The sequence below is a fragment of the Pan paniscus genome, chromosome 17, assembly GCF_029289425.2.
Source record: "Pan paniscus chromosome 17, NHGRI_mPanPan1-v2.0_pri, whole genome shotgun sequence".
In the NCBI taxonomy this organism is placed as follows: domain Eukaryota; kingdom Metazoa; phylum Chordata; class Mammalia; order Primates; family Hominidae; genus Pan; species Pan paniscus.
The window spans coordinates 79,563,810-79,585,173 of record NC_073266.2 but is presented as its reverse complement, the minus strand read 5'-3'; the positions used below and the strand labels follow the sequence as shown (position 1 = coordinate 79,585,173).

At 38.6% G+C, this 21,364-nt stretch overlaps 1 protein-coding gene across 12 annotated transcripts in view; it reads left to right on the top strand.

Annotated features, from left to right (window-relative positions):
* PIGN (phosphatidylinositol glycan anchor biosynthesis class N) overlaps positions 1-18,659 on the top strand; it is a 141,773-nt gene extending 123,114 nt beyond the window's left edge. For 10 of the 12 annotated variants that reach the window (XM_055102516.1, XM_034943903.3, XM_034943902.3 and 7 more), the window contains one exon: positions 16,898-18,659. In XM_055102516.1, the coding sequence (XP_054958491.1) occupies positions 16,898-17,021 (124 nt within the window). In that variant the 3' untranslated portion in view covers positions 17,022-18,659. Of the gene's footprint in view, positions 1-9,973; positions 11,146-16,897 lie in introns of those variants that run through there. The other 2 variants (XM_055102518.2, XM_055102517.2) reach the window with 1 other exon arrangement.
* Positions 18,660-21,364: the final 2,705 nt, after the last annotated feature.

The following is a 21,364-nucleotide window of genomic DNA, read 5'->3' as shown; positions in this document are numbered from 1 at the left end:
GCTTGCATTTAACGTCTATCATGATGTTCCTCTTGATATTTGTGTGGTACCTCCAGCCTTATCCTTAACATTCCTTTACACAGCCATCATGGAATAAACAGCACAAAACAGCAACAACAGCAAAAAAAAAAAAAAAAAAAAAAAAAGCAGAATACAAAAGCATAAAACAAATAATGAGCATCATTCAAACCAAGGGAAACAGAATGACATATCAGCACTTATAGGCAGAGAATGCATTTATAACCACCACCACCCAGTACTAGCCATGAGAAAAGGGTGTTAACTTTATGTTTCAATGATTTATGTATACATATTAAAATATTATATTATTAATGCAATTCAGGGTAAAATATGCTATAGGAATATTTCATGATAATATTTTTTATAATGGGAGCTGCCCTGAATATACAGTGATCCTATGCCCTGATTTCCCGGAGACTTCCTGATTTATGCCTGGTGGCCTGCTATAATCATTACACCCCCATCTATACAACATTAAAAATCCAAAGTGGATAAGAAGAAGACAAAGGCACAGCCAGTTAATAAGTTATGTTAAACCTTAGTTTATCTCATTCTCAGTATTTCATCATTGGGGATCTAACCCCCATAGGTTAAATGGGATGCTTGCTCTGAGAAACTTCTCAAAGGCAGGTATAAGAAACCTTAGATCTGTCTTCATCAGGCTGATGGCACTGAACAAATCTACATAAATTTCCCACATATTCTCTTAGTCGTTCCTGATGAAATATCTCCTTGCTCTGTCTTCTTTGTCTCTTATTATGTCATCTAAAAGGTGCCCACTTTAAGAGAGGAAGTTGATTGCAGGTGGGGGGAGCAGGGTCAGGATGGAGAGACCAAAATGAAATCTGAGTTGGTGAAGTTAGGCTTTCTAAATGGAATTGCCCCTGATTGATGCTGCAATGTGATGTTTTTCTTATTGCTAAGTTAGAATTCTGAGGTCTTTCCTTTGTATCCTCTATAGCGGTGATGTCATATAGTGCCTCTGTGAACCATGTGGTGCTGGTCTAATGGGCAGGAGTGGTTCATGCATCTTCATAAACATCTAGTTTATTGCGAGGAAAAGGCTTGGATAATGGTGGGGAAGTAGGGGGAAATGTACGTCAAGATTCAAAACTAAAGCACCATACGATAGGGTTCACGTGTCAAAACTTCATTATTGTACTTTTTCTGCTTTCTGTTTGTGAGAATGTTGCATTTAAGTTTTGAGTTTCCAATTATTCTTGTGTGAAGGTACATTTGAAAAGCTGTGGTGTTTCTTGTCATGTCGCTGATATTATAAACTGACCGGCAGAGCTCCCTTCACAGGTGCCGGGGTTATTGGAATTGTGCTCCTGCACTGGTTCCCCTTCATGACGAATTTTATTCCTAAACTCCTTTGTGTTAATAGTATAATTAGCGATTTCAGCCATTCCATGCTTTTTATTCACGGGAATGGAATGTTGCCCTTTTGTCCTCACTATTTTATTGCTTTTTTTTTTTTTTTTTTGCATTTATTCCTGAAATGGTGGGAATCTGTCCCAGAATTTGAGAGAGGAGTGGGAGCTGACTGCTCCGTGAATGTAGTCTGGCATGTATCTGTAATGTTTATAGTGTTGTGGTGATTGCCATGGATTTTCAGAACACTTTTGAGAGATTTGTCACCTATTATTAATAGTTGCAGGTTAATAAGTATAGTTTCTTAAATAATAAAGATTGTATTATTAGGGCATTAGATAGTATATCTGTTTATAGGCGTAGTACTCTGTGTTTCAAATGCATCTTCAGAGCAGATTTTACCAAACTGAAATTGAGACTCAGGAAGCATACACTACAGTCAGTGTATTCAGCTGAAACTACTGGTGTGAGTTCAGTGTTTCTCTTGAGAACCTGTGGCATCGGGTATGCTTTTTAACAGCCATGTGAAAAATATCCTGCCCAGGCCATAAAACTGTTCAGCTGACAGAGCTAATTTAGTATTTTCTTCTTTTGATCTTTACACTTTATCTTCATTTATAGCAGGTCATAAACTTTATAGAGTATTGCCTTTTATACGGCATACTGAAAGTGCATTTTTAAAACTAGAGAAAAAAATTCCTTTGAGGTAATTTTCATAACTATAAAAACATATATTCAGATTTGCGTCCTCAATGCATTTGTAGTGAGGTGAATAGAGTCAGGATCATCAGTTTGATTGAGCTGAGTTTGATTTGATGGCAGTCTTCATTTGGACTTTAATTGTTTCTCACATGCACGATTGTTATACCTTATTGAAATACAAATGACAACTAACGTGTTTATCATTTCTCTTTTGATATAATGAGAACTCAAAAAAAAAAGAGAGAACTCATGATTCTATTCAATAGTGTTTGTATATCCTAAATGTAATTAATAAGTGTCATAAAACATCTGTACTGTTACAGTGAATACCAAACTTTATTAAAACCAATGATTCTCAGACTTTTTCTGCCCCAGTACATTGAACAGGTATGACCTGCTTCTATCGCCCATCACCCTTATAGAGGAGAAATATGATCAACATTTTGTCACCATTGTGCAGGTTGCAAAGGCCTGCCTGGCAATTCCATGTGCCTCCACACATACGCTCTTCCCCTCGACCATCACACATGCACACCTTGAGAACTGCTGATTTAAATGATGGCACAATAGTCATGGGAGGGGAGTGTGAACAGCTGAACTCATTTCAAGTTGAAATTTGATGTTCCTTTAACTCTGCTATGGCGAGATGACACCAAGGCTTGATTGATGCAAGATATCACAAGCTGGATGCCTTATGGCTCAATTGCATGAAGATGATGAGCTTCACAACTGTTTCCTGCCAATTATGTTAGCTTACATGAGCCAAGAGTTAGTAATTTCAGGCCACTGTAAGGAAATGAGTGATCTGTGGAATGCCTTTTATAGACAGACTTTAGATTAAATTTGAGGATGGGTCACCTACTGGTTTTACAAACCGTTTTTGTTTAGACATCAAGTCAGATTTAATATTTTAACCTGTAAGTGATGGCAAAATTCAGCAAGAAAAATCTGCTAGCATGTAATGTTTTCTTTCTTTGTTTTTATTCTTAACAGCTTTATTGAGTATAATTCATACCATAAAATTTATCTATTTTCATTTTTTAATGATTTAATAAATGTTTTAAGTCATTTTGATGATTTTTGGCAAATGTATGGAGTTGTGCAACCATCACAATCTATTTTTTGAACATTTCCATCACACAGAAAATACCCGCTACCTGTTCACAATCTGTTCCCATTACCATCCCAAGCCCAGGCAACAACAAATCTGCTTTCTGTCTCTACAGATTTGCCTATTGTGGACATTTCATATAAACAGAAAAATACAATATGTAGTTTTTTTCATCTAACTTCTTCCAGTTAGTGTAACTTTTTTTGGCATTCATCTATATTGCAGCATGTAAAAGTACTTTATTCATTGCTGAATAATGTTCCATTGTTTGGATATACCACATTCTGTTTATCCTTTCTATAATGCTTATAAAAGATTAATCTTTTATGGTCCTTATTGCTTTTAATCTACCTAGCTCCCCACCTCCTTGCCTGGTTTCCCCCCTGGAACCAAGGTCAGATTGAGCTTTTCTGGATTTGACCTCCAGGCTCTATGCTGAAGAGTTTGTACTCCTTCACTCATCTCATCTCTGACTACAAACTTCGGTCCCTGAAGAAGTTGGGATGATTATATCCAGTGTTTTTTTTTTTTTTTTTGAGACAGGGTCTTGCTCTTTCACCCAGGCTGCAGTACAGTGAGGTGATCACCACTGCAGCTTCCACCTTGTAGGCTGAAGTGATCTTCCCAACTCAGTTTCCTGAGTAGTGAGGACCACAGCTGTGTGCCGTGACACCCGGGTAATTATTTTAATTTTTATTTTTTAGAGACAGGGTCTCACTCTGCTGCCCAGGCTGGTCTCAAATTCCTAAGCTCAAGAGATCCTCCTGCCTTGGCCTCCCAAAGTCATGGGGTTAGAAGCATGAACCACTACACCTGGCCTGGATTGAGGATTTTAATCTCAGGAACTGGTACCAATTTTGGAGTGTCTTCTGAGGCCTCAGAAACAGAATAGAGTTGAAGATTTCTATGGTAATTATGAGTCAGCCTTAGAGTTCTGTGGCTAAACCTAGCATAATTTGTAAACATCACATAAATAGCAATATATTACAAATATACTAAAGAAAATACTGAAAGCATTAAGAAAAGATAAGTCATTCATAATTCAGTGTCTCAGTTTGCAGTATTCAGGGAGAACCACTATTCAACATGTTGATGTATGTCCTTTTAGCTTTAATTTATGTGCAGACATATACAGTTTCTTTAAAAGATGGTTTTCTATAATAACCATTTCCCCATGTGAGTAAATACTTTTGAAAATATGAAAGTTAGTCTCATGAGCAGTGCAAGGTCAGAGATAACCAGATTCATTCACGTTTGCGTCTTTCCACAGTGTCAGACTTCTGTTGATGCTATTTCAATAGCAAAAGGCCATGAACTGCATGGAGTTTTCTAGGAGGCAGTCCTCCTTAGAACTTTCCGGTCACTTGGTAGTCACAGCTGCACAGCCACAAGCCACTCCACAAGTCAGTCAATATTGTCAACTATATGTAATATTATACCTAATTAATATATAAATGTTACAGATTAAACATTCCACAACAAACAAAGTAACATTTAACATCAAGAGAAGAGAGACAGGAAAAAGGGTTAAGGAAATAGTCCAGGGAGAGTGAGGAAGACAGAAAGAACCTCCTGGTCTGGGCCAGGGCCCATCTGTTTTACAAGAAAGAGTCTTTACAAGAAAGAGTCTTTGAAGGCCACCCACCTTCAGTGGCAGGTGCTGGGTGCTTATCAGGAGTGATAGCAAGACAGTGTCAGTTAAGACAGCCATTTTGAGCTGTGAAGTCCTGCTCTTTTTATGGCTGCAGAGTCCTCCAGTGAGGACTGATAGTGGAAGAGTGTGCCTGTTTATGTCCTTATCTGGTTGGATGCAGTCTTTATTTATTAATTTATTAAGCAAAGTATCTTTTCCCTATTGACAAAGTGTCCTATGAAATGTAAGATGGAGTCTTTTTCTGAGATGGAGTTACTTGTGTCAAGGGTGCTCTGTACAGTTAGTGTAGCTAGAATGGTATGAGGGAAAACATGGTCAGGAGAGAATTCATAGAGTAGATATTTGCTATCACTTATGGCCTTTGAAAGTCATTGTAAAGAATTGGGAGTTTATTCCAAGTGTAAGTTGAAGCATTAGTTTGTTGAGCAGGAAGTTATTTTATTTGCTTCACATTTTTGACATAACACTGGCCACAATGTAAAGAGCCTATTGGAGGGATCGAGAGAGGGAGCAGGAAGATTGAGGAAGAGGCTTTCGTGGTATCGTAAGCTAGAGATGATGGCAGTTAAGGCTAGGGTAGCAATTCAAAATAGCAACAAGTGGCTGGACTTAGAAAATATTTTCAGAGAGGTTGATAGGATTTGTTGATAGACTAATATACTGGGAGAAAAAAAGAATCAAGGGCAACTCCTAGTTTTGTTTTTTAATCTTGAGTAACTGAGTGACTAGGAAAGCCATTGCAGAAATCTGGAGAAAGCTCTAGGAGGAGCGAGTTTGGTGAAGGAAGGTGTGGGAGATTAAGATCTGGGTTTTGCATATATAAAATTTAAATTAGGATGGTGCTGGAGGGAGCTATGGGATCTTGGGAGAGTTAGAATGAGACAAATTACACATTTGTGTGGTAAAGGATATGCTCACCTAGAGAAGGAAAAATGGGTGATATCTAAGAGGGAAAGGGATAATTGGAAAAATAAAGTCCTTTAGTACAGTGGTCCCCAGTCATTTTGGCACCAGGGACCAGTTTCGTGGAAGACAGTTTTTCCACGGATGGGGCGAAGGGTGCAGGGGCCAGCAGGGGATGGTTTCAGGATGAAACCATTCTACCTCAGATCATCAGGCATTCGTTATATTTTCATAATGGGCGCACAACCTAGATCCCTTGCATGCGCAGTTCACAATAGAGTTCGTGCTCCTGTGAGAATCTAATGCCGCCACCCATTTGACAGGAGGTGGAGCTCAGGCAGTAATGCCAGCGGTGCAGAGCAGCTGCAAATACAGATGAAGCTTCGCTCACTTCCCCGCCGCTCACCTCCTGCTGTGTGGCCCAGTTCCTAACAGGCCATGAACTGGTACGGGTCCAAGGCTTGAGGGTTGGAGACCCCAGCTTTAGTGGGAGAGTTGGGATGAAATCCAAACTAGAAGTGGAGGGGTTTGTTTTAGACAAGAAAGGTACCTGAGGCAGTGTGGGCACAGATATGAGTGGGTTAGAAAGTTCGGGGTGAGAAGAGGCACTTCTCTTGCGATCACTTTATCAGTATTTTCTCGGTTAAAAAAAAGCAGAGTCATCTGCTGAGATAGGAGGAAGGTGACAGGACTTTGAGGAGAGGAGAAAGGACACAAATTGGTTTGACTCAGAGAAGAATAACTCACAAGTGTGCAATCAGGATTGAGACACTGATGAGAACCAAATCTCATTTGTGCTTATAAGTTTAAAGTGAGTCCAGCCAGAACAGTTGTGAGTTACTGATGATGATTCCTTGATCTTGGGTGACAGGATGATCTGTTCTCTTCCGTTGTCCTGTTGATTCTAATGCCCGTATTACATTTAACTTTATATTTTAATATTTTGCAGGGTGAGTTTTACTTTAGTTTTGTAGAAACTTCTCGTTTCCTTTGGCATTTTGGTTTTGCTTTTTAGCTTTCGGTATTGATTATGCTTATTCTATTTTGGGAGAGTCTGATCTTATTAGGTTGGTGCAAAAGTAATTGCAGTTTTTGCCTTTTTTTTTTTTAGTGGCAAAAACCACAATTACTTTTGCACCAACTTAAATAAGTTCAGATTAAATTTGCCGGGGTAACATAAAACAAAAGAAGATTTTATCATTTCTTCTAATTATAAATTATCTTTAATAATTCATTTAACAAATATTGATTAAATGCCTATAAGACCTTGCATGAGACGTTAGAGATGCAATGGGAAAAGAGAGAAAAATTATAGTCCCTGCTTCCACAGAGCTCACAGGCCAGGGTAGAGGCCAGCAACCTATGCCCTTTAGCCAAATGCAGCCCACCTCTTGATTTTGTACAGCCTGTGAACTAAAAAAAATTTTTAATTAAACATTTCATTTTAACATTATTATAGATTCACATGAGGTTGTAAGAAATAATACAGAGAGATCTCCTATACCCTCTACCTTATTTCCCCCCAGTGGTAACTTTATGCAGAACTATAGTATAACATATAGTAAAACCAGGATGTTGACATTGAAACTGTCAAAAGACAGAACATTTCTACCAGCACAAGGATCCTTCATGTTGCCCTTTATAGCCCAGGCACTTCCCTCCCACCCAGAAACCCTCCTTAACCCCTGGCAACATTTAATGTTTTCCATTTCTGTAGTTGTTACTTCATAAATATGATACAAAGTAAATCATATAGTATGTAACTTTTTGGAGTTAGCATTTTTTTCACTCTCAGAGTAATTCTCTGGTGATTCATTGTTGCGTATTTCAGTAGTTCGTTACTTCTTATTGCTGAGTAAATCCATGGTATGGATGTGCCACAGTTTGTTTAATCATTCACCTGTTGAAAGACATCAAGGTTATTTCAAGGTTTTGGCTATTATGAATAAAGATCCTATAAACATTCTTGTGAACAGTTTTTTCCCTCTGGCATGCATGCTCAGAATCATATTTGCTGAGTCTTATATTATTTGCATGCTGAGTTTTAAAAGAAACTGCCACCAGAGTGGTTGTACCAGAGACTGTCAATCCAGTTTCTCTGCATCCTTGCCAGCATTTGGTGCTGTCAATATTTTTTATTTTAGCTATTCAAGTGGGTGTGTAGTGATATCTCATTTTGGCTTCAACTTGCATAATAGTTAATGATGTTGAACACTTTTTCATCTATTTATTTACTGACTTTATATCCTCTTTGATGAAACGTCTGTTCATGTCTTTTGATCATTTTCTAATTGAATTGTTTGTGGAGCTTTTTTTACTGTTGAGTTTTGAGAATTTATTCTATATTTTATTCTAGGAAATAGTCCTTTGTAGCTGAGTGCAGTGGCTCATGCCTGTAATCCTAACACTGTGGGAGGGCCAAAGCGGGCAGATTGCTTAAGCCCAAGAGTTCAAGACCAGCCTGGGTAACATGGCAAGACCCCATCTCTACAGAAAATACAAAAATTAGCTGGCTGTGGTGGTGCATGCCTGTGGTCTCAGCTACTCAGGAGGCTGAGGCGGAGGATCACCTGAGCCCAGGGAGGTCAAACCTGCAGTGAGCTATGATCATACCACTGCACTCCAGCCTGGGTGACAGAGCAAGACCCTGCCTAAAAAAAAAAAAAAAAAAAAAAAGGAAAAAAAAAAAGTATTTTGTTGAATGTGTGGCTTGCAAGTATTTTATCCCAGTCTGTAGCTTGTCTTTTTACCCTCTTAACAGGGCCCTTCACAGAGCAAAAGTTTTTTGTTTTTTTTTTTTAAGCCCAATTTATCAGATTTACTTTTTTAGATTGTGCTTTTTGTATTAAGACTAAGAACTCTTTGGCTAGCTCCAGATCCCAAAGATTTTTTTTCTAAAATGTTTATATTTTTACATTTTACTTTTAAGTCCATGATCCATTTTAGTTAATTTTTGTATATAGTGTGAGACTCACACTGATAGGGTGTGGTGATATCAGGTATATGGTTTACACTCTTTCAGGGGGATGGGGTGCAGATTTGCATGGGTCTGCTTCCCCGTCTGTACTTGCTTTAGCTGTGTCCCATAAACTGTGATGTGTTGGTTTTTTATTTCCATTACATTCAATCTGTTTTTTTTATTTCTCTTGAAACTTCATCTTTGACCCATGGATTATTTACAGTTGTGTTGTTTAGTTTCCAAGTGTTTGGTAATGTATCTGTTATCCATTGTTGATTTCTAGTTGGATTCCACTGTGGTCAGAGAAGGCACTCTGTGTGATTTCAGTTCTTTTAAACTTGCTGAGGTTTGTTTTATGGCCCAGAATATGATCTATCTTGGTATATATGAGCACTTGAAAAGAGCATGTATTCTGCTGTTGTTGGGTAGAGTGTTTTATCATTGTGAATTAAATCCTGTTGTTTGATAGTGTTGAGTTCTGTATCCTTGCTGATTTTCAGTGTTGTTGTTCTATCAATTTTTGAGAAAAGGGTATCTTTGCTCTGAAGTCTGTTTGCTCTGAAGTCTATTTTATCTGATATTAATATAGCCACTCCAGCTTTTTTAAAATAAATGTTTGCATGATATTTCCTCCATAATTGAAGTGAGTGTCTTTTAGACAGCATGTGGTTTGGTCATGGTCATGTTTTTTATTCTCTTCTACCAATCCCTGTTTTTCAGTTGGTGTATTTAGACTATTCACATTTAATGTAGTTATTGATATGTTAGGGCTTAAGTCTGCCATTTTATTTTTTTGTTTTCTGTTTGTTCTCAGTGTTTTGTGTTTCCTGACATCCAGTGTATTACTTGAACATTTTATAGAATTATTTTTTTACTTTTCTGTGATGTTATTAACGTATCTCTTTGTATGGCTTTTTAAATGGTTGCTGTAGGTATTATATATACATAGCTAATCCCAGTCTACTGGTGATGTCATTTTACCAGTTTAAGTAATATATGGAAACCTTACCTCCTTCTACATCCCATTGCCTTCCCCTGCTTACAATAAAATTGTCTTAAATATTTCCTCTACACACATTTGAAACCATGTCATACAGTGTTAGAATTTTTACATCAGCTAGCAAATATAATTTAGAAAACTTAAGAGGACAAGGAAAACTTATTGTCTTTACCCAGATTTTTACTTACTGAGTTCTTTTTCCTTCATGATTTTAGCAGATTCCTTCTTTATTGTTTTATTTCTGTTTAGAAAACTTCCTTCAGAGAAATAAAATACAGACAAGCAAATGCTGAGAGATTTTGTCACCACCAGGCCTGCCCTAAAAGAGCTCCTGAAGGAAGCACTAAATGTGGAAAGGAACAACCGGTACCAGCTACTGCAAAATCATGCCAAATTGTAAAGACCATCAAGGCTAGGAAGAAACTGCATCAACTAACGAGCAAAATAACCAGCTAACATCATAATGACAGGATCAAATTCACACATAACAATATTAACTTTAATGGTAAATGGACTAAATGCTCCAATTAAAAGACACAGACTGGCAAATTGGATAAAGAGTCAAGACCCATCAGTGTGCTGTATTCAGGAAACCCATCTCACGTGCAGAGACACACATAGGCTCAAAATAAAAGGATGGAGGAAGATCTACCAAGCAAATGGAAAACAAAAAAAGGCAGGGGTTGCAATCCTAGTCTCTGATAAAACAGACTTTAAACCAACAAAGATCAAAAGAGACAAAGAAGGCCATTACATAATGGTAAAGGGATCAATTCAACAAGAAGAGCTAAGTATCCTAAATATATATGCACCCAATACAGGAGCACCCAGATTCATAAAGCAAGTCCTGAGTGACCTACAAAGAGACTTAGACTCCCACACAATAATAATGGGAGACTTTAACATCCCACTGTCAACATTAGACAGATCAACGAGACAGAAAGTTAACAAGGATACCCAGGAATTGAACTCAGCTCTGCACCAAGCGGACCTAATAGACATCTACAGAACTCTCCACCCCAAATCAACAGAATATACATTTTTTTCAGCACCACACCACACCTATTCCAAAATTGACCACATAGTTGGAAGTAAAGCTCTCCTCAACAAATGTAAAAGAACAGAAATTATAACAAACTGTCTCTCAGACCACAGTGCAATCAAACTAGAACTCAGGATTAAGAAACTCACTCAAAACCACTCAACTACATGGAAACTGAACAACCTGCTCCTGAATGACTACTGGGTACATAACGAAAGGAAGGCAGAAATAAAGATGTTCTTTGAAACCAATGAGAACAAAGACACAACATACCAGAATCTCTGAGACACATTCAAAGCAGTGTGTAGAGGGAAATTTATAGCACTAAATGCCCACAAGAGAAAGCAGGAAAGATCCAAAATTGACACCTTAACATCACAATTGAAAGAACTAAAAAAGAAAGAGCAAACATATTCAAAAGCTAGCAGAAGGCAAGAAATAACTAAAATCAGAGCAGAACTGAAGGAAATAGAGACACAAAAAACCCTTCAAAAAATTAATGAATCCAGGAGCTGGTTTTTTGAAAGGATCAACAAAATTGATAGACCGCTAGCAAGACTAATAAAGAAGAAAAGAGAGAAGAATCAAATACAAACTACCATCAGAGAATACTACAAACACCTCTATGCAAATAAACTAGAAAATCTAGAAGAAATGGATAAATTCCTCGACACGTACACCCTCCCAAGACTAAACCAGGAAGAAGTTGAATCTCTGAATAGTCCAATAACAGGCTCTGAAATTGTGGCAATAATCAATAGCTTACCAACCAAAAAGAGTCCAGGACCAGATGGATTCACAGCCGAATTCTACCAGAAGTTTAAGGAAGAACTGGTGCCATTCCTTCTGAAACTATTCCAATCAATAGAAAAAGAGGGAATCCTCCCTAACTCATTTTATGAGGCCAGCATCATCCTGATACCAAAGCCGGGCAGAGACACAACCAAAAAAGAGAATTTTAGACCAATATCCTTGATGTACATTGATGCAAAAATCCTCAATAAAATACTGGCAAACCGAATCCAGCAGCACATCAAAAAGCTTATCCACCATGATCAAGTGGGCTTCATCCCTGGGATGCAAGGCTGGTTCAATATACGCAAATCAATAAATGTAATCCAGCATATAAACATAACCAAAGACAAAAACCACATGATTATCTCAATAGATGCAGAAAAGGCCTTTGACAAAATTCAACAACCGTTCATGCTAAAAACTCTCAATAAATTAGGTATTGATGGGACATATCTCAAAATAATAAGAGCTATCTATGACAAACCCACAGCCAATATCATACTGAATGGGCAAAAACTGGAAACATTCCCTTTGAAAACTGGCACAAGACAGGGATGCCCTCTCTCACCACTCCTATTCAACATAGTGTTGGAAGTTCTGGCCAGGGCAATTAGGCAGGAGAAGGAAGTAAAGGGTATTCAATTAGGAAAAGAGGAAGTCAAATTGTCCCTGTTTGCAGATGACATGATTGTATATCTAGAAAACCCCATTGTCTCAGCCCAAAATCTCCTTAAGCTGATAAGCAACTTCAGCAAAGTCTCAGGATACAAAATCAATGTACAAAAATCACAAGCATTCTTATACACCAATAACAGACAAACAGAGAGCCAAATCATGAGTGAACTCCCATTCACAATTGTTTCAAAGAGAATAAAATACCTAGGAATCCAACTTACATGGGACATGAAGGACCTCTTCAAGGAGAACTACAAACCACTGCTCAATGAAATAAAAGAGGATAGAAACAAATGGAAGAACATTCCATGCTCATGGGTAGGAAGAATCAATATCGTGAAAATGGCCATACTGCCCAAGGTAATTTATAGATTCAATGCCATCCCCATTAAGCTACCAATGCCTTTCTTCACAGAATTGGAAAAAACTACTTTAAAGTTCATATGGAACCAAAAAGGAGCCCGCATCGCCAAGTCAGTCCTAAGCCAAAAGAACAAAGCTGGAGGCATCACGCTACCTGACTTCAAACTATACTACAAGGCTACAGTAACCAAAATAGCATGATACTGGTACCAAAACAGAGATATAGATCAATGGAACAGAACAGAGCCCTCAGAAATAACACCACATATCTACAACTATCTGATCTTTGACAAACCTGAGAAAAACAAGCAATGGGGAAAGGATTCCCTATTTAATAAATGGTGCTGGGAAAACTGGCTAGCCATATGTAGAAAGCTGAAACTGGATCCCTTCCTTACACCTTATACAAAAATTAATTCAAGATGGATTAAAGACTTAAATGTTAGACCTAAAACCATAAAAACCCTAGAAGAAAACCTAGGCATTACCATTCAGGACATAGGCATGGACAAGGACTTCATGTCTAAAACACCAAAAGCAATGGCAACAAAAGCCAAAATTGACAAATGGGATCTAATTAAACTAAAGAGCTTCTTCACAGCAAAAGAAACTACCATCGGAGTGAACAGGCAACCTACAAAATGGGAGAAAATTTTCACAACCTACTCATCTGACAAAGGGCTAATATCCAGAATCTACAATGAACTCAAACAAATTTACAAGAAAAAAACAAACAACCCCATCAAAAAGTGGGCGAAGGACGTGGACAGACACTTCTCAAAAGAAGACATTTATGCAGCCAAAAAACACATGAAAAAATGCTCATCATCACTGGCCATCAGAGAAATGCAAATCAAAACCACAATGAGATATCATCTCACACCAGTTAGAATGGCAATCATTAAAAAGTCAGGAAACAACAGGTGCTGGAGAGGATGTGGAGAAACAGGAACACTTTGACACTGTTGGTGGGACTGTAAACTAGTTCAACCACTGTGGAAGACAGTGTGGTGATTCCTCAGGGATCTAGAACTAGAAATACCATTTGACCCAGCCATCCCATTACTGAGTATATACCCAAGGGACTATAAATCATGCTGCTGTAAAGACACATGCACACCTATGTTTATTGCGGCACTATTCACAATAGCAAAGACTTGGAACCAACCTAAATGTCCAACAATGATAGACTGGATTAAGAAAATGTGGCACATATATACCATGGAATACTATGCAGCCATAAAAAAGGATGAGTTCATGTCCTTTGTAGGGACATGGATGAAATTGGAAATCATCATTCTCAGTAAACTATCGCAAGGACAAAAAACCAAACACCGCGTATTCTCACTCATAGGTGGGAATTGAACAATGAGAACACATGGACACAGGAAGGGGAACATCACACTCTGGGGACTGTTGTGGGGTGGGGGGAGGGGGGAGGGATAGCATTAGGAGATATACCTAATGCTAAATGACGAGTTAATGGGTGCAGCACACCAGCATGGCACATGTATACATATGTAACTAACCTGCACATTGTGCACATGTACCCTAAAACTTAAAGTATAATAATAATTAAAAAAAAAAAGAAAAGAAAACTTCCTTCAGACATTCTTTTAGGTTAGGTCTGCAGGCAATAAATTCATTTGGTTTTTTTTTTTCATCCGTGAATTCTGATTTCCCCTTTATTTCCGTGGGATATTTTTATTGGATTCTGGGTTGACAGTTATTTTTCTTTCAACACTTGAAAAATGGTGCACCATTTTCTGCTGGTTTCCATATTTTCTGATGAGAAATCTGCTATTATTCAAATTGTTTTTCCCCTATAGGTAAGGTGTCATTTCTCACTGCTTTCAAATTCTTTTCTTTGTTTTTAGTTTTTAGTAATTTGATGTGTCTTTGTGTGGATTGCTTTGGGTTTACCTTATTTGAGGTTTGCTTAGCTTCTGTAAGATTTATGTCTTTTGCCAAATTTGGAAACTTTTCAGCCACTATTCCTGTGAGTACTCTTTTAGCCTCTTTTTGTTTTCCATCTAGAACTCCAGTGACACAAATGTTAGATCTTTTGTCACAGTCCACAGGTCCCTGAGACTCTGTTCATTTTTTTTAACGTCTATTTTTGTTTTTCAGGCTGGGTAAATTCTGTTGTTTTATCCTCAGGTTCACGGATCCTTTCCTGTGCCCCCTCAGTTCTGCTATTGAGCACTTCCATGGAAATTTTTATTTTGGTTATTGCATTTTTTAGTTCTAGACTTTTTTATTTGCTTCTTATTTACATCTTCTTTGCTGAGAATTCCTATTTCTTAGCTCAGATTTTCTGTATTTTTTTTGTGTGTTTCTAGTATGTACATAATTGCTCATTATTTTTATAATGACCACTTTAAAATTTTTGCCAGATAATTCTAACAGCTCTGTTATTTAGGTTTTGATATCAGTTAATTGTCTTTTTTCATTCTGCTTGAGATCTTCCTGGTTCTTGATGTGGTGAGTGATTTTCTGTTGAAGCCTAGACATTTTGGGTATTCGGTTATGAGATTCTCAGTCTTATTTAAACCTGTTTTAACTGGCTTCTGACATTCCTATGGCAGGGGAAGAGGGGACACTACCTCATTTCTGCCTGATGAGGTTAGAAATCCAGGTTCCCCTTGCAGCCTCCATTGGCACCCGAGAGGGAGCTCCTTACTGCTGCCTGCCAGGGACCAGCGTTACGGCACCCTGCGAGGCCTCCACTACTGCCTTCATGACTGGGAAAGTTAGAGGTCCCCTTTGCCTCCCATGCAACCTCCACTAATAACACGGTCAGGAAAGGAATCGCCTTTCTACCTCTGAGTGGAGGTGGAATTCCTGGCTCTCCACTAGGCCTCCTCTGACATGACCCCATTGAAGAGGGGGAGGGACCTCATTACTGCTTCATGGAGGTGGAAGTCTAGGCTCCCCACGTGATGTCCACTGACATCCTCCAGGTATGGACAGAAGTACCAGCTTCCCTCCTCAGCCTTCCCTGACACCATGACAGTGGAGGGGAGGGCATAGGCAGGGAGTTAGAGTGCCCCATTATAGCCTGGTGAGGATGGAGGTCTGGGCTCCCCACTCAGCCTATGCTGGAATAGGTAGGGGTGGAGCCACATATTTTCTGTGGTGTTTGGCTGAAGTAGATCAGTTAATATCTAAACATTTTCTGTCTTTCTGGCTGCCCCTTTCCTTGTCTGTCCCTTAGCTGCGAGCATAGGCTCTTGTGGTGGTGGTATTATTGTTTTTTGGGGATTTTTTTTTGGTCTGTGCCCAGTGGCATTTCCAGGTTGCTGCTGTCTTCCTGCAAAAGAAAATTCAGGAAATTCTTTGGGTCCCAAGATCACTGACCAGTTTGCCCTCTTTCCACCACCTGGAGTCGTCTTATGTTTGTTTATAGTGTCCAACATTTTTAGTTGTATAGTCAGCCCTCTGTATCCTTGGGTTCCACATCATGGATTCAGCCAGCTATAGGTTGAAAATATTTTTTTAATTGCATCTGTACTGAACATGTACAGACTTTCTATTCTTTCTATTATTCCCTAAACAATATAGTGTAACAATTATTTACATGGCATTTACATTTTATTAGGTATTGTAAGTAATCTAGAGATGATCTAAAGAAGCAGTCCCCAACCTTTTTGGCATAAGGGAGTAGTTTCATGGAAGACAATTTTTCCACACGCCGCTGTGTATGTGGGGGTGAGGGATGGTTTTGGGATGAAACTGTTCCACCTTAGATCATCAGGCATTTGTTAGATTCTCATAAGAAGTGCACAACCTAGATCCCTTGCAAGCACAGTTCACAACAGGGTTCGTGCTCCTCTGAGAATCTAATGCCACCGCTGATCTGACAGGAGGCGGAGCTCGGGCAGTAATGGTCACTGGTCCACCACTCACCTCCTGCTTTGCAGCCAGTTCCTAACAGGCCACAGACTGGTACCAGTCCACTGCCTGAGGTTTGGGGACCCCTGGTCTAAAGTATAAAGGAGGATATACATAGCTTATATGCAAATACGGCACCATTTTATATCAGGGACTTGAGCATTCAAAGATTTGGGTATTCGTGGAAGGTCCTGGAACCAGTCCACGGACAGCTGTACTTGAAGGTCCTGGAACCAGATACCAACAGACAGCTGTACTTAGCAGGAGGAATAAGGTAAAGAACACCCACTCCAGCTCCTGAAAGTGGAGATTTTCATCTGTCCATTTAAAACCATTCAGAGGAATCTCATGATTTTCCTCACCTGTGTTCTCTCTGCCTGTAACATCTTTTTCTCCTTTTGCAGCATCAGCCACTATGTGATTGTCATGTCCATGACCATCTTTTTGGTGTTCCTCAATGGCCTGGCCCAGCTGCTCACAACGAAGAAACTCAGACTATGTGGCAAACCCAAAAGTCACTTCATGTGAGGTTGCTGAAGCACCATTCAGCATCTGGATCCTGATTCTCCTTTTAAACTAAAATCTCATCAAGGCTTCAATAAGAAGATGGATATGGATATATAGTATATTTTACTCCTGTAAGGAAAATGGTATTTGGAATTCCGAATTGACAGGTTATCTGGAACAAAGGAGCTTCTTTTCTTTTTTTTTCTAGGTTTTGCAGGCATGAAATAGTGATTATATCTGTGGAAAAGCATAGGAAGGCATTCTCCTTTTTCATTTTTTTCCTTTGGCTGGCAGCTCTTCCCAGTGATGTTGAGAGCACCTGCAGCAATCTGGTCCCCAATCGCACAACTTCCCACATACCCAGAGGAGAGCATATGCCTGTGGGGGCAGTGCTGATGGCATCCAGAGTCATTGCTGTGGCTGAGCTGGAAGGAAATCACCAGGTGCCACCGTCAATATTTATCAGCTTTCAGCACTGGTTTTGTTAGACAGTCAGGGTGTATTATTTCAAGAGCTTCAATAAAAAAAGTGTTTGCAGGTATTTGTCATATTTCTTTAGTATGCAATAATGCTATCTTATCCTTTTTAGTGCTATTTCTCAGGTTTTCTCAGTCAACCAGCTAGATGCATGTGATGCATGTCTATCCTTCACTTTTTTTTTTCATTTCTGGATTTTCCTGGGATTTCTGACAACACAAAAGTAGAAAGTGCTTGGTATTTCTGTCTTATACATAGGAAAACATTTAAAATAAATAGTTTTTAATTGTAGGCTCAACATCTGTTACCCCATAGCTTTTTCATATATTGTTTCTTTCCCTTTGAATTTCTTTTTACTGTCATCTATTATTTTAACAGGAGTTTAAAAATCAATGGTTAAACTTTCTGACAATATCATAAGAATTCATATTAAAGGTGTTATTCTTTCTGGTTGTGAGATTCTAGCACAAAGGCCTAAAATCATCAAATCAGATTTCCATTTGTAAACAAATTCTAATGGGCAAAATATCTTGAGAGCAGTTTTTATATGGATTATCCATAAAATGACCTTTACATATCCCTGCAGAGTTGGCCTTTTGCCCGTGGTGTGCTAGTAGCTTTGGCTGATGCTAAGCTTTCCTGGTATGTGCCCTATTTTTAAGAAGTAATTGCTTTTGAATTAAGTTATAGCATTACTAATTCATGTTAATGACTAGGAAACCCTCTGTAATTTACAAGATTTTTCAAATTGGTGGGGAGTGAATAAATACAATTTAAAAGAGTCAGAAATCAGTTTGGCAAAGTGTACTTTCTTAATTTCTATTTATGATGAAGTATAGTTATAATTTATTTGTAATACTACTTTATGGTATACCAGTGAAAGAACTGTAGTATAAAAAAGAGGTATTAATGTTTTATGAAATCTCATGCATCAGTTCATAGCATAAAATCTAGCTGGACAACTAAGAAGCTATGGTAGCAAACAGTGATGTTGATGGAATGAGAATCATGAACTTTCATATTACCTCAAAGGATTTTTTTATCAGTTTTTTTCACACATCAGAGAAAACTGACTGTATAAACACTTACCACTGACCTCTTTCTATGTGTAGTTTTGCCTTTTATCTTTACCCAAATTTTTATAAAGAGAAATTAATAAATATTTTATTACAACATTGTAAAGGGTGCTCAGTTTTTTTATCTTTCTTTATTTTGCTCTTTGAGGCATATCTTTTTCTTAATTTTGTCCTTTCAGGTCAGTGTGAGTCTGTAGAATAGGTTGAACTTCCTTCTGACAGTATCATAGAGTTTGTGGAGTTTGTGTTGTGCGCCTGCAGCCACAGGCTCGCCTTGCTGCACCGTAACTGGCCCCTTCAGACTCACATGGGAACAAGCCTTTTCTGTTGCAGTTTCCCAGATATCTTTAAATGTTTTGAAATGTATATTTTTATGTTGCAAAACAGAAAAAAGAAGAGTTAGGGAAAAAGTATTTCTATTTAAGGTATTTATTTTTTTCATTCTACCTATGCCATAGATTTCTGAATCAAGACTTAGGACAGTTGCTGATTAACAATGTTTAAATTAGGAATTGTTATAAGAATTAAAATAGGCAGAAGAAGTTGTGAAAATATTGAACCAAAAAAAGGCCATGCTATCATCTTAGAGAGCCCATGAATAAACCTTAGAGGGAATCCTAAGGCTTTAGGATTCCCTAAAACAACAGCTTGTCTGTTGTTTTCCAATATGTTAATTATTATACTTAGTGTACAGTATTTAGAATACAAAATGCTTTTTTATTTTTTAGGAAAATAATGTTATAAATTGTTGTATATTTTCATAGTAATGTCTTTATAATTATTTATTAATGATAGAGCTGAATTAGAAAAGCTCTTCATCCATTATAATATGGTTTCTCATGAAAAACTTATTACAAATTTCAGCCAACTCAGATATTAAGAACATCAGTGTCAATCCTCCTCCCCTCCTGCGACCTTTTTACACTTGTTTTGGTGGACTAGGGGCTCCTTTTCTCCTCCTTTTTGACATATAAGTGTGCCATTAAAAACATGATTTCTGATGAAGCTGGCCTAGAGGGAATGAAGGAGATTGCGTGGGTATGGTCTCTAGGACAGGCGTAGCTGTTGCAGGGCCACCCTGTCCTTGGGAGAACCTGGTGAGCTCCCATATTCACACTAGATGCCATCATGTCAGGGGGCTGAAGAGAATGGAGCTAAATCAACTCTGTCATTTGGAGAAGACCTGCTTCAGACCAGTTCTGAGAACTCCTTTTAAGAGACCAGAGATAACTTGATCATTTCTCACCTTTTCATAGTTGTTCTTTTTTATGTTGACATTCCCCTTACTGTTTCCAAAATGCTTCAAAGCATTAATGATTGTTATGCTGTGTACTTTCAGTACTATGGCAATATCTTTGTAGCATTTTCCCATTTCTGTATCAGCATGGTTTTTTGTTTTGTTTTTTTGTTTTTGTTTTGAGACAGGGTCTCACTCTTGCTCAGGCTAGAATGCAGTGGCACCATCTCAGCTCACTGCAACCTCTGCCTCCTGGGCTCAAGTGATCCTCCCACCTCAGCCTCCTGAGTAGCTGAGACTACAGGCACATGCCCCCACACCTAGCTAATTTTAAAATATTTTTTGATGGAGACAGGGTTTCACTATGTTTTCCAGGCAGCAGCATTTTTTTTTGACTGGGATTTCTTTATGATGCTTTGTTATTTAAAAAAAAAATGAGAAGGAAACATTAATAATCAAAATTATCTTTAATTGGCCTCACAGGGCTAAAATCTAGAATTATTATTACTCTTGGGTAAACTCATGAAAAGTACTTAATATTCATTCTATAAAGAAACAAAAAGAACCTTTGAGATGTGTCTCTTATTCATTTCCTTGGGTACACTTAAAACGGGTTACAGTTACTGCTCAACTTTCTACCTTCAGAATTGCAGCATTTATTTGCCACACAGCAGCATTTATCAGAGATTGTCCCTTAGAACATTGGTTCCTTGTAATACAAATAAATGTCATAATAAAAATAGTTTCTTTTTTCTTTCTTTTTTTTTTTCGAGACAGACTCTGTCTCTGTCGCCAAGGCTGGAATGCAATGGCGCAATGTCAGCTCACTGCAAGCTCCGCCTCCCTGGTTCAAGCGATTCTTCTGCCTCAGCCTCCTGAGTAGCTGGGATTACAGGTGCCCACCACCACGTCTGGCTAATTTTCATCTTTTTAGTACTGACAAGGTTTCACCATGTTTGTCAGGTTCATCTTGAACTCCTGACCTCAAGCAGTTCACCCGCCTCGGCCTCCCAAAGTGCTGGGATTACAGGCGTGAGCCGCCTCACCCAGCTGAAAAGAGTTTCTTAATTAAATATATTTGAGAAACATCTAGTCAAACCACCTTAAATAGGTATATTTACATTAGTTCTAAGGGAATTTAACTTGTGATGTACGTTGTGAAGGGAGGAAGATAGCACTATGCCAAAAGTTTCCACTTGCTTGACAGCAGACCCTATCTTAGAGTTTTCTTCCTGATTGGTAAACATAAGAAATGTTTCCAAAGCTGGGCTTGGTGGCTCACCCCTGTAATTCCAGCACTTTGGGAGGCCGAGGTGGGTGGATCACTTGAGGTCAGGAGTTCGAGACCAGTCTGGCCAAGATGGCAAAACCCCATCTCTACTACACACACACACACACACACACACACACACACACACACACACACACACACACACACACACACACACACACACACACACCCGGCGGGGTGGTAGGCTCCTGTAATCCTTGCTACTCAGGAGCCTGAGGCATGAGAATTGCTTGAACCTGGGAGGTGGAATTTGCAATGAGCCGAGATGGTGCCACTCTGGGCG